General features: G+C 38.3%; 1 protein-coding gene across 4 annotated transcripts in view; it reads left to right on the top strand.

Moving 5' to 3' along the window:
- The window catches only part of SLC44A3 (solute carrier family 44 member 3), an 89,032-nt gene extending 74,892 nt beyond the window's left edge, over nt 1–14,140 (top strand). For 3 of the 4 annotated variants that reach the window (XM_056497655.1, XM_056497653.1, XM_056497654.1), the window contains 5 exons: nt 605–682; nt 9,970–10,107; nt 10,579–10,815; nt 12,588–12,686; nt 13,890–14,140. In XM_056497655.1, the coding sequence (XP_056353630.1) occupies nt 605–682; nt 9,970–10,107; nt 10,579–10,815; nt 12,588–12,686; nt 13,890–13,895 (558 nt within the window). In that variant the 3' untranslated portion in view covers nt 13,896–14,140. Of the gene's footprint in view, nt 1–604; nt 683–1,928; nt 9,349–9,969; nt 10,108–10,578; nt 10,816–12,587; nt 12,687–13,889 lie in introns of those variants that run through there. The other variant, XM_056497656.1, reaches the window with a different exon arrangement.
- The last annotated feature ends 209 nt before the right edge of the window (nt 14,141–14,349 follow it).

Raw genomic sequence — 14,349 nt, 5'->3', positions numbered from 1 at the left:
TGATGGGGGAGCATGGAGCAAACCTTAAGCTTTACTGCTCAGTTTTTGCTATGAAATTATTACAGCTCAATGATCTATGAATAACCTATTCTAATACAAGATTTTCCTTCCTGACCTGAAAAATGAGTGTAATTCTCTGAGTAAAAACACATATATGCTCATATAAGCCCTTCTACCCATTATTTTATTTTTGTTCATTAGGGTACTGGTCATTTCAGAACTGTGAAAGGTTTTTGATAATCAGGTTTAAAATCTGTCTCTGTGCTTCCTGATGACTGTGAAGTGCTTTAAGTGGTTTTTGCCTACCTGTTTTTCTCCCCAGGCAGCTGTTAGCTCACAAAGCTGCTTGCAGCACTTACTTTCTTTTCCCAGAGAAGAATCTTCCATCCACAGGAAGAAAGAAAAAAATGCACAGATCTCCAGTCATTAATATTGATGAGTCTGAATTAAAAACAATTCCTGAAATCCTAATGGAAATATCTGCTGCCTAAGTGAAAATTTAATTAGAAGAGTCAGTCACCTGTAAAGCAAGTTTTTATTAGAATGGTGGTTTTGTTTGAGGCTAATCATGTGTCCAGTAACCAATAATTTCATTTTATTGCAGGAGAATGCAAAGCACCTGTTCAACTGCTGTTTCTGCTGGATTTGCTTCCAGAAAGGTTGCTTAAGATACTTTAACCAGGTATGTCATCTCTGTCCCTCAGCCTAGTCTGGATACCATGGTTGGTGCCTGACTTTAGCATGGCTAAAAAGCCACTGCCAGTGCATGCTGGCCACCTAAATTAAACAAACAAAGTGTAGATGAAACTTGGTGCAAAGAAACAAGGAATTTACAAAGTGCTAGATTTTAGAAAACTTGTTAATACAACTTGAGATAGTCAGCCATTTCAGAGAGCCACTGGCTATTTCTGTAGGTAACATTTTGTTGAGTTGTGCCAGACAGACTCCTGAAACAGAGAGAGTCCAGGTAGAAGGAAGCAATGAAGAATTAGGAAACATATCTGGAGATGTGGCATAAAACTAGTTACAGTGTTTTCCACCTGAAAGTCCTGAATAAAGAAATTCAAATTCCTAGTGATTGTCAGTATCAGTAGATCTGGAAATACAAACCGTGATGATAGCAGTCTTGTTTAAAAGTTGTTTTAATTGAAAATGGATGATTTCTGACATACAGCAGTTTTACAGACACTTGACACCTCCTTTTACCTTCATAATTCTTTTCCCCAAATGTGTTCCGGATTTATATATATTTGTAAATAGTTTTTGTCTCTGTCATTGCCTTGTTTTTATCTCTGGGGACTGTGACATTCTTAATGTGAAAGGGAATCATATGTTCATGCTGATTCCACTCTCTGACTGCTGAGTTCTTTGTTCTCATTGCTGAGGGTAGTAGTGAAGTAAAACAAGACAATTCTGATAAAGGGTCTCCTTTAAAAGGACTACTCTTAAGTAGGTGCATAAATTAGGTTTAATCTTGGACAGTTATGAAGAGAAAATTTTCAATTAAGTTCACCCTAGATTAAATACTTGTGCAGTGCAATCTCTGAATTTTCCAGGCTTACATTTTCTAGGTAGGTCTTGTATCAGTGCCTTGGTGAGGAATACCAGAGTTCATTTTGCCTCCAGGCTTTCCATTTGTAGTCACCCTTTCCCCTTGGCTTGGCTTCCTGCCTTTCAAAAAGATATCCAGCAGCCTAGTGTTTACTTTCTCCAGCTGTTGTCTGCTATGTGTTTGTTAAAAGAATTAATTGCTGTAATGTTCTTCCTTTTGATTCAAAAGACTGTGTTGTAGCTCTTGTTCCCTTAAAAGATTTCCTGTTTCCTAATCTATTGTTGGCAAATTTCTGTTTTTATATGAGTTGTGGTTTTTAATCTAATGATCATAATAAAGTGTTTGCTTTTGTTTTGTTTTTTGAATATCTTTTTAGCAAAGGTGATGGTGGTCCACATGTTCCAAATCCAAGGCAATTTGGGCAACAGTTAGAGAAGAAAAAAGCAAGAACAGGCCACAAGATTTTAATAGAATTTTTATCTGTATGAAATTTAAACTTTGGTCTTGGGTTATTGCATCTCATAGAGTAATTCAGGGGTCTATTTATTGCTTTCTTTTTTTTTTTTTCCCTATAACTAATCTGTTCAAGGTTATTTCTTAAAATTTTTTTTTACTATGATTGAAAGTCTTAGTCTGATTCTGTAAAATCTGTGGCTAAATGTAAAAGAGAAAATAAAAAAAGAAGGAAAAAAGTCTGCAGTTTTAAGCAGCTTTGAGATATTTCTCAATTAACAGAAGTAGTCAACTCTTGAGAGCTCCTACTGAGATTGGTGGAAGCTGCTGGAAACAACCTAAAAATTTCCCACAGATGTTGAACATGGACCTGAGAATAGAACTTGAGAGGGAGGGTTTAAATTTAATTGTACCTGTGTTTCTAACATTTTCTTAAAGAAGTATTCTTTAAGTTCAGGTTTTGATTTTTTGTAACCTAAAATGTGGAACAGCTGTTGTAAAATTTGGTCCAAAGATCATTGTGTACATTAGCATTCCTTACTATTTACTATTCTTTTGATTTTTATTCTAGTATTACTTTCATTATAATGAAAAGCACATAATTACCTGAAGCTCTAAAAAAAAAAAAACAACCAAAACCAAAAAAGAAAATATTAAATCACTTTTGCATCATTTTCTTCAACTTGTTGTTAAACTGCTTAAGTAATTGAAATTCTTTCTGTTCCTTCATTCACAAGTTTAATCAGGATTAAACAGTACTTTGTTTTCCCTCTGAGAACTTGCAGATGAGAAACAGGTGCTGGAGGAAGTAACCTTGGTGATAGAATGCAAGCTTCTTTCTTCCCATGCAGAATCAACCAAGTGCTCTATTATGTTATCTAAGAGTACTTTCCAGGCAGCAATACCATCCTGCATGTGGGATTTAATACTGGCTTCAATAGCTGCATGCATCCCTGAAATGGCTCATTCTCTGCAGGCTCAGTTAAGTTTTGCTGAGCTCTCCTAGAAGTTAACTGGAACAAGCCAAAGGGTTATGCTGTCATCTTCCCATCATGACAGAGTGCTGTGCTAGATGCTGGCAATTGTAATACTTGCAAGGGTGGTTGTTGGAGGAGGAGTAATATAAGTCCAGTGCTCTGTGCAGATTGCAGTATGGACAATTACATTCAGCCTTCCTAAATTCTCTTGGATTTGCAACTGGATCCTGTGCTAAACTGTGGTGTAGTGTTGCTATGTGCTGTTAAACAGTTCACTCCTTAAGCTGTTCCACTTCAGTCATGGGCAAAGTGATTCATGTGTGTGTATAATCCATTAGCAACAATTGTAAAGCACTCTGGGTTCTGTGGCTGAAAAGTGCTTTCTGAATATAAAGTCACTATCCTTACTTGACAGTTCTGTTTGCCAGCACTTGTCAGAATTACCACAGATTTTTCATCTGGCTCTGATGGTTTCAGTATGTTCCAGATAAACATATGCAATCATCTCAAGTAAAATCTAGGAGATTGAAATTTTTCTTCTGTAAAAAGAATATACTGGTTTTTAATGTGGTTTGGGAATTACAAGGTCTGTATGTCTCCTGCTTTCTTAAGTTGTAATGGCAGTCAACTTTAGGTACATCAAAGTGCTTGCATATTCTCCGTTTACAGCCTTAATGCAGAGATTTTTTTAAAACAATACAACTGGATAGTTTTGCTTTTCTGTGTCTGCTTTGGGTCCATCTGCAGCCAGTTGGCAGTGACCCCTCCAAAGTGTATGCCTGGGTTTCTAAGGGGTTTGCTGAGCCAGATGTGGTTTCTGTGTCCATCAGCATGCAGTGTAGCCTGGGCTGTCAGTGAATTCAGCAGGGTGTGAGCCCCATTTCCTAGGACAGAGACCCTTCCCTGAGACTGAAAGCCAGCAATTGTACAGTGTAATAGACCAAAAGCAAGTCTGTCTAATGGCTGCATATGCATGGTTCTTGATTGTCTCATAAGCTTTGGATGGAAACCTATCAGGAGGTTTCAGTAGAATACCTTGTAGAGAATTCATTGAGATAAAACCAAAACTCATACATACTATTGCACAGCTCTCTGCATGCCAAACACATTGTGCCTCACCCCATCAAGTACTTCTTTTTCCTCTTTCCAATACTGCCTTTTCATGTTACTGGCAATATTGCTTCTAGATATGGAGCTAATTTTTCAGTCGTTGAAAATACAAGGATAAAATGTTCTTTTGCAGTGAAATAATATTTTAAATATGTTTATTTTCTCTCTACAGACTTTATGTTTGTGATAATAGGAAGTAAAATTACTTAGGTCTTTACTAGATCTGTAGGATGAACCATGTAGGGAATAGAGTTGAAGAAAGCTGACTAATTCTTGCTTTGATACCTTTCTCTTCTTAATTATCCCATTAAGAGGAAACAAAAGGGGAAAAAAGAGAGAGAGAAAATAAAAAGCAATTAAGCAAGTGACTGGTAATTCTGTGCTTTTAAGTAGAGAAATTTATTAACAACTCTGGAAATATTCAGTTTGATTGATTTCAGAAATCCCAAATAAGAACATTTTCTCACTAAGTGCAGAAGCACTGAAAGCAACCCCAGTAATGATGTAGTCATGATGCAATGGGCACATAAAGCAGGATCTTTCTGATCCAGCCCCATCATGGAAATGGAGGCCATGTGTAACACTGTGATGCAGCAGGAAAGGACACCTGACTACCCTCTGAGGAGAAAGTTGTGTTGGTCCTACCTGGTGAATGACAGCCATGGAGGGAGTAGATGACACAAGGAGTAGGAAGCAAGGAAACTTGAAAATTTTCTCCAGTAAGTCCAGACTGAAAATATAAGGTGGAATGGAAATAAATGAAAGTTGTGCTTTTTGGACTGCTTGGGAAAATTCAGGAGGTTATTGAAGGTTTCTTACAGATAGTAATTAGCCTAAGAACAAAAAAAATAACCATTTCTGTATTAGCTGTGAGTTTATTGATTAGAAGTCAAGGAGGAGAATATTCTCCATGTGTTTGTCAGCCATAGGAAAATAGCCTTTTTTTAACAAGGCTGCAGGAAGCACAGAGTCAGTCCTGAAAGCTACAAGATGAAACACTTGCACTGGAAAGAGGGAGATAAATGCCATTGTACTAGTTTTTGGTTATGTGCTCATGCTTATCTCATGGGGGGACTGGAATATCCTGTGACAAATGAAGGGTAAGAGCAAGCCTGTCAGCCATCTATGAGACAGCAGGGAGGGGTGAAAGCCAGTCAACAACAGCAGAAAAATGAGTAGATATAAATTGTTCATGAATAAATGTCGTCTGGAAGTTGGAAGAAGGTTCCTAAGGATCAGCAGGACAACTGTCTGGAACAGCTCCAAATGTAAGGCCTGGGAGAGGGGAAGTCCTAAGTGACTTAAAGAGGGGGTTTTCCACTTAAGAGGAGATTTGCATAATATGCTAGTCAGAAACAGGCACTGGAGTGGCTGAAAGTCCCTTCCAGTCTTGTATGTCCTCATCTCTTCAGGGGGGCCTCACAAGGCCCATCTTGCTCTCATTTCCCACCATCTGAGTCATGATAATCTCTCACCAGACCACTAGCTGCTGCACAGCAGCACACTCATTGCCTCTTGCTACCACTGGATTTTGTTTTCTGAGGGGCTTCCACTGGCATCAGTGATGCTTGCAGGCTAAGACACTTTAAAGTCCAACCTGAGCTGCACTGCATTGCACTTGGGATAGCTGACCAGGGCAGCCCACAAGAGAGTTGGCAGCAGTAAGATCAGATCAGGCTGAAAATACCAGCAGAGCAGAAAAAGCTGAACTGGGATGAGAGACCAGCATGTCTCCTTCTTCCTTTTTAAGAAGATTCTGTTGCTATGGCAATTTTCCCCAATCTCATTTTATGAAAGCAAGCCCTAGAATGGAGGACTGAATTCAGCTGTTACACAAAGTAGCAATTATTCTCAACAATTGAGGAACTTACAGCCTGGATCTGAGCCACAGCGCCTTTCTCATGAAACTACCAGGTCACTTTTTCCAAGACCTTTGACATTCTGTGTTGTGAGGCACAGAAGGACATATTCTTTAAATAGGTTTTTTTTGCTTACTGTGGTATTTGGAAATATGTAAACATTCACATTCCCTGTTTATTCATCCTGACACTGAGAAGTCAGTGTCTAGTTCCCAGGCCCCAAGCCAGAAGAGGCTTGTGTTCTTCAGAGAGGTGGTGATACGAGATCAACTTGCTGGTGCAAGGATAAATGCTGATCCCAACCCACTGTCTCCTGGGCTTTCTGACCAACCCTATGCCATCAATGCCATCATTACTTGTTTGTCACTAGAGCAGAAACTACCACTGTAAAAGATCAATTAACCAGGCAAAGATAAAAATATAAGAGCTATAATGTGTATATAAGGATCAGACTGAATCTCTTTCTAGCTCAGTATCTCATTTCAGCAGTGACTGTGAGTAAATGCTAAGGTAAAACAAAAAGATATTTCCCTGCCTCTATGCTGTTTCTGAATGTATTTTCAGCCTAGGGACTTCTTGAGCTGTGTGTTTTCTGAGTGTTCAATAACTCTCTGCAGATTCCTTTTCCCTGAATTTCTCCTTCTCCATTGAGCTCATGTGAACTTTTAGCAGCTAAAGCATCCTTTGCCCAGAAGTTCACAGTTTGCAGATTTATGGCGAGAAGAAAATACCATCTGTTTTCAAATTTGGCTCCTACTACTTCATACTGTCCTGCCCCTTGCCTGATCTTTGTTCTGGAAGGAGCAGTGAGCCATCTAACCCCACACAGCCTCTCTGCATTTCTCATGAGTCAGCAGCTCTCTTACTGCATCCTCCTTCAGTCATGTCTTTTCCAGACAGAAGAGCCTCGCGTTCCCCAGACAGAAGACATTCCATACCTTTTGGATCATTTCCACTGCCCTTCTCTAAAACATTTTCAAGTCCACTAAAGCTTTTGTGCATAGCAAAATATATTCTGTAGAAACACATATTTAAATAACCTGTTTTTAAAGGTTAGCAGGTTCTTAACTGACAATGGTCTACCATTTTAGCCTTCACAACCATCTTCAATTTGAAAGGCTTTGGATTATTGCACATATCCTGCAGTTTTAAACTTAATGGGACATCTAAGCCTTTTAGTCCAAAGTCCAAAATGATTTGCAAATATAGGTAATAGCTTGTGTGTTTTAGGTGTTTCTTGATGAGCAATAATGAAAAAACACTTGGGCTCATTTCTGTGCAATGCTGAGTTTCATGGAAATGTATGCTAGCTTAAATGTTTGATGTGTATATTTCTATGTGTCTGGGTGGGATCAGGGCATGGGGTCTGCATGAGAAACTTGAGAATTGTAAGGCAAGTGTATGGAAGACTGTTGTACACTGAACAAGAAACCTTTCAAATATGTTTTTCTCAGAATTTTTTTTTTTTTTAAAGGTAGAGATCACTTGGCTAAGTCTCCCAATTGTGCTGGTAATATTCTTTCTTCACATATGTCTGACTAGTTTTGTAGCCTTCAGCAGATCATTAATTTCTGTCTCTCTATTCATTCTAGAATGTTAAATTATTACCTTGCTGCCTTTATTTCTTGATTATTATCATTAGGTAATACTTACATGATTTGTTTAAGTTGTAACTGCTATAAATGCCATTTTTTATCAGCTGGTTTGTAACACAACAAATGCCTGTTCAGGTAGTGTACTGTCTCCAGCGTCATTTTCAGTTTTTCCAAGATAACAGTTCTAGTTAATAAATATCAGAAATTCTTTTCATTGCACATTCTTTGAATACCAAAGTGGCTACTTCAAGAGTGCAAACAAATGGGTATTTATTTTACATTTGGAAACAGTGTTTATACAAGCTCACGTGCTTTTTTAACATTCTTTTTCATTTTTAAAACACATTTTTTGCAATTTATAATGAATACAGAATCTCTAAATTAAATTTAAATTTATTGGCAAAATTTATACTGACGTCATCAGATAAAGATCTGCTCTGTGAATTTAGTTCTTAAGGGACAAAAACAAACTTAGAAAACACTTTTCTACTTTGTGTCTCAGTTCCCTGTTTAATGGGAGCGATGAAACAAACTGAACTCCCAGCACTTTATAAAGAGAAATCTGTCCATGTCTGAAATATGCAGTGACAGCTATGGATAGAAGGCAGAGGCAGCGTGATGTGAGGCCATCTCCCCTCTGCCTGCGTCCTGGGCCAGCAGGGCTGGCACTGGCAGCTCTCCTGCCGCCGCGTCCTGGGATGCTGGGCTGTGACAGCATCCTGCCAGGAGGGGAACAGCATCAGCAGAAATGACACTTACCACAGAAAGCATCTTCTCCTATTTAGGAATGAAGTGAACTTGCTTGTTTAAACATATTTTTATGCAGATACTCTTTGGGTTTCTATAGAGTTCATTGGGGTCTCTGATGTTTTCGTAGAGTAGGCAATAAATCCATGGTCTTTATTTATACTTTTTCCATCTATGGATGTATTTGCTAATATGTAAGTATAGTATTTACAGAATTTCACTGTTTTTTTTCTTTACTATCAGAGGAAAAATAACTATTATTCATATAAATAATATCCACAATAAAGAGGTGAAAAATTTTTGATTGTATTTAATCTTTCTTTCTCTCTTTCTCTTTCTCTCTCTAGCTCTTTCTCTCTCTCTCTCTTTCTCTCTTTTTCTCTCTCTTTCTCTCTTTCTCTCTTTCTTTCTTTCTCTCTTTCTCTCTTTCTCTCTTTCTCCCTTTTCATACAATGTCATAGCTTTGCTATGCTACAGAAATTGCTCAAAGGTAAAACTGAACTCTACAGAAATAATTTTTTTTTGCTTCAGATATCAGAAATTATTTTAAATTTTGAATTGTAAGTAAGAGAAGAACAGATTTTTGAGCAGGAAGGGTTTTCAGTAGGCCAGTATAATTCACTTTCAGCAAACCCCTTATGGGCTGGTTTTTTTCACTTCCAGGTGAAGCAGAAAGCAATGTAAGCACCACACACACTTTTGGGTTTATAAATTCCTTCAGAACAGTAATCCCTTGCACGCTGTGGTACTTACAGGCCATATCAGACGTGACTGAAGTTTTTGTGGCATAATCTGACTTCTAAGAGTGTGAATAAAGGGAAACTACTCTTAAGAATTGCTGGTAAAGTCCAGAATATGTTTCATATATAGTGAGTGCTGCTTTTCTTAGCTGATATTTTAGACATAGTTTCAAAACCTTGTTGAGGAGTTCCCTAAATGGGACATGTATGTTAATTGACACATCAGTGTGAAAATAGTGAAATCTATGAAGGTAAATATTCTATCCTCCCCACCTGTCCAGGAAAGTTTCCACAAAGCAATATGATACAAAGTTCTCAATACATTGAAAAACTGGGAGTGCCCCAATTATCTGTTCAGAGTGGGGTGTGGCACATGACCTTACAGTCACTGGTCTGGTCCAGGATCCTTCACAAAAAGGTTTGTTTAATGGCTATGACCATAAGCTTGGATTTCACTAAAGTGTTTGAAAGAGCCATGTATAAAAGCTTTTTAATCATCAGCCTTTAACGACCCAGTAAATACATAACATCATTTTTCCACTTAGATAGTTTGCCAGCAGTGTTGTTGATAGATAGCCAGTAGATTTGGATAGTGTGACTGCAGGTATTCTCTGGTAATTGTGTCATATTAATTCCAAATTTTGGGGTAGAGAACTTTGGCCTTTTAAAATAAACTAGATAAATGTGGCCTCGGGAATTTATTTAGTCACTATTGTAACATTTGCTAATGGTGGAAATTACGTAGGAAAACTATTTGAATTTAGAAGCATGGCTATGATAGTAATTTAAAATAAAATTTCCGTATTATACAAAATAACTTTATATTCATAAAATCAGAAATTCCAAATAGAGTTTAGGGCTTTGGGCTTTGCTGAAGTAAAATCTAGATTATAAGTCTTTCCTCTCTCACTGCATTATTATCTTATGTCATTTCAGCATGCATACACAACTACAGCCATAAATGGGACAAATTTTTGTACATCAGCAAAGGATGCAGTCTGCATTTTGGCAAGGAATTCTGCTAAACTTGCATCCATTAGCTATTTCGGAGATTTTCTCCTATTTTTAGGAAAGGTAAGAGTAAATAAAAATAATTGTTCTGTAAAAATGAAGTGAAAAGTCAGGTTTGATTATCTTTTCATATACCTAAAGTAAATAAAGTTTATGTTCTTTAAATTCAGTGTTGTCAATGCTATAAAATAACCTTGAGAGAGAAGAATATTTGAGGAATTTAACTTTGCAGAGTTATTTAGTTGTATGAGAGCAGTGTCCTTGGAGCCACTCTGGCAGTTCCAATTGCATCAAGTCTTTGGTAAATACATGGCAAAAGGTTCCCTCTGCCCTATGGTATTTACACACAGAGTTGAACACAAAGTGTCACAACTATGTGAGCTGGAAACTGCTTAGCTATCTCCCAGATGAGATATGCTCTTAAAATACTGGCTGTAATGTATTTGCCTCAGGGTTTGGGGGGATTGGTTTTCTTATGAGAAGCATTTCTGCATGATTAATGAGGCTGCACTTCTCTCTCACTGCCCTTTACAGGTGTTTGTTGTGTGCTTTACAGTTTTTGGAGGATTGATGGCCTTTAACTACCACCGGGAGTTGCAGGCTTGGGTAGTTCCTCTGTTGCTCGTTGGATTTTTTGCCTACATGATGTCCCATAGCTTTCTGTCTGTGTTTGAAGTGACAGCAGATGCCTTGCTCCTTTGCTTTGCTATTGATATGGAAACAAATAATGGAACTGCAGAGAAGCCATACTTTGTGGATCAGGAGCTGCTGGTAAACCCCACTGATTACAGCAAAGATATTTGAGACATTCTAAGCTTTTAAGTACTTTTTCTTTCCCCAAGACCTAGTAGTCTGAACCCACAACCCATACTATTTCCTTTCCAACACCTTAGAACAGGATGGCCTCAGGGATACAAGTACATTAATTTATAAACTGAAGTAAATGGCTTCCTCTTGCCCCTGTGTGCTAGCTATGACCTGCTGCCTCCTTTTAGATCATATTCTGTAAGTAATGGCTGACAATTTAGGCCTCATTAGATATATCTTCAATATATTGTTGGTAATTAAAATACTTAAATAAATAGATGAGCTAGCTACAGAAATTGATCCATGGGGTGCCCTAAGATTAATGCTTATATTTCCTGTGATTCACTGTACACTGATGAGAAAAAATTACCAACAAGTAGCAGGTCAGGGATCTGTTCCGCATCCTACAGAATGCTGTAGTTCTGAACAAATTTCATGCAAATCTGAGTTTTTCTGCTTCATACCTTTACAGATTCTTTTGCCAAAACACTGTCTTCTATCTCTTGATTAAACTCTTCTGTCTCTGGACAGCTTGTTCTGTATCTTTACCCTTGTAATTACTGTATTGTATTACCCTAAGTACCTAGCTAATAGTGATGTAGTGCTGTAACTGAAGCCTTTGAATATATATGTCATCTCTTTGTAATTAAGAGAATATCTGAAGATGCAGATATTTTTTTCCTTTTGTGCTATTTTTGACTCTTCTGTCTTTTCCTTCACAAATACGCAACAGAAAAAATCTTAGTGATCCATGAAAACGAATAACCAGCAGCCAGAGTAACAAATGCCTTGGATGGATTTCTTCAGGACAATGCCAGAACTGTTTTTGAGTTTTGGTTTTTATTTATTTTTTTAATGCTGCTGTTAGACTTTCTGTAATATTAATAGAATTTTGTTGACAACAACAGCAACAGCACAACAAAAGGCAGCCTAAAGATATGTTTAACCCTTTGTAGAGCAGATATATATTCTTTGGCTTTGGTTCAGAATAGTACTTAAGCACATCGCCTGGCTAGGAATATGGAGCTGAATGGAAAACTCTGAAGCCTTGACCTTTCTTCTTCCCTCTCTGTTTTGTCAAATTCTAAAATACTTCTTAAGCCAATTTTCCTTCATGAAACAGAGGCTCTCCTTTCTCTGCTTCCAAACTTTGTGGTAGTTTCTCTTTAACTCTGGTCTTAATTCTGTGTAATTAGCCATGCCCCAGAGCTGTGGGTAAAGAGAGGATTTCCCACAGGGACAAGGAGTCTTCCAAACAGGACAGGCTCTGTATCCTTCTATGGAAAAACTGTGGGCATCACATCCAAACTCCTCCTCATTGTATGATCAAGAGTAACTTTGCTACACAGACAAGAATTTGGAGTTTCCCAACACATGAAGGCATTTGACTTGTCTGTGTTACAATCAGGTTACAAACATCCTGGGGGTGGAACAGAAGCTTTGTGGCCCTCAGGACAATATGCAGCAGTGGGCGGAGAGCCGGGGGAGGGATTTCATACAGCTGAATTCTCATTCCTGCAGTAGGAGATGTAACTGAGATTTTTGATTCATCCTTCTCAGTTGCATTCATCCCTTTTGCTGCCTCTGCAGTCCCTCCCAGTATCACTCAGTGTCATCCAACCAGGAACCAGCTACAGTTTCTTAGCCCTGGGCTAATTAACTTTCTTTTACCAGGTATTTTTATTAGCATAATGGTTTCCTTTTACAAACAATCTCATCCTGGATTTTGCTTGTAGACATTTGTGAGTCAGAGTAACAAGTTAACAGACAGGCGAAAACACAGAAGCACAAGACCATTCCAGGATAATGAAGATGGGACAGAGCTCCAGCCTATGGTGAGACAGCAGCATGGGATATGGATTTACCTGCCAGCTAATGTGTTTGCCTTTATGTTCCAAGAAGAAAGGATGGAGGTTATCACGTATCTCCTGATGTCTCACAGCAACCAACATGCTGTATCCAGTGTCCTTTTTTTTCTTCTATTGCTTTCCCTCCTCAGGAAACTCTCTGCCAGTACAAAATGGATGGATGAAAAAATTATTCTCTTTTTTCTTCACATTCCCCTTTGTGCCCAGTAGAAGAAGAGGAAGTTTTGACAGTGCCAAGGGGATGGAGGATAAATCACATTCTGATAGTCTTTCATGTGCCTGCTGTATCAAAGTCAGAAGAGTGGTAGGCTGCTTAATTTCATGCCAGAGCTACTGAAGTTCCAGACCTCTAAGACTAGAGCTTAGAGGCCTTTCCTCTCCCCCTAACCCCCTTGATGAAGAAAAATTTTTTTCTTTTCTCTTTTTTTTTTTCCTTTTCCTTTCTTTTCTTTTCCTTTCTTTTCTCCTTTCCTTTCTTTTATCTTTCCTTCCTTATCAGTACATATATTTATTTACTCTGTTTTATGATGGGGTAACATACCTGAGGTGCTGTAAGGGAGTGTTTCCCCACACCCAGGCTTGGGAAAGTCCTCAGAGTCAACACACACTCACTCACTGACATCTGAAAAAGTACTGCAAATTGCCCAACCTGAGAAGCTGCCCCAGCAAGTTCAGAATCAGGACTGATTTTCCCCAAGCATTGTGGGGGCCAAGCTGGGGCTGCAAGAGGAAGATTCTGCAGGAACTGCTCTGGCACCAATGCTTGCTGGGCACTGCTACAAGTCCTCTGCTGTCACAGCTACTTACACAAGTGTAACAGATGTTGGTGGTTTTTCTTGATCTGCTTTCAAAAGGTACCAGGCTCTAGCAAGTTCTTACACAATCCTGTGGACATTCTGCTACAGGCAAAGCACTCCTCCAGTTTGTTACTCCAGTGAGGGATAGTTGTACTAAGTTTTTTCATTGTTTGGGTCTGTTATTGCATTCTTCAGTAATTTTTTGCCAAGCACAGAAACCAGAGGCTGGGTGGGTGTTATTCCCTGCAAGAAGATTGTGGATTTGAGATACAAAAGAACCTTAATTGTTTTCCCAGTTTACTCTTATGACATTTAAATGCAGAAACAGAAACAGTGCTACACATTATTTGACTCCTTTTTTTTCTCTTTATAGACTTGAATGTGAAGCACACCAAGAAGTGTGGAAGCAGAGCAGCAATAGCAAAATGGTAATATCAGTAAAGGTTACCAGTTCCCCAGGACACAGTATTAGTTTTCTAATCTGTTGTATCTTCTGCACTGGTAAAATTACACACAATCTGTTTGGACAAATAAAATATTTTATGTGTCATCACATCTGATTTTTATTACTACACTTGTTATGACGGTCTGGAAGTTGATAATAAACTCACTCTTTGTAAATTTTCTATGTTGTCAGACTAAATTAGTAAGTCAAAAAGGTCATGGAACTAACATGATTTTTTCAGGCTTCTCTGGGAATGCTGTGCCAATCATCCCTAGAACAGTAAATGCAGAAACATTAGTAGAGGAGGCGCTCTGAGATGACTGTGTCCTGATTTATTCTGCATATCTGAAAGCCAATTAAGGAACAGACTGAGCTCACTGATGGAAAT

Source organism: Oenanthe melanoleuca, chromosome 8 (assembly GCF_029582105.1).
Source record: "Oenanthe melanoleuca isolate GR-GAL-2019-014 chromosome 8, OMel1.0, whole genome shotgun sequence".
Lineage (NCBI taxonomy): Eukaryota > Metazoa > Chordata > Aves > Passeriformes > Muscicapidae > Oenanthe > Oenanthe melanoleuca.
The sequence above is the reverse complement of the archived record's forward strand: the minus strand, read 5'-3'. Positions and strand labels throughout refer to the sequence as shown.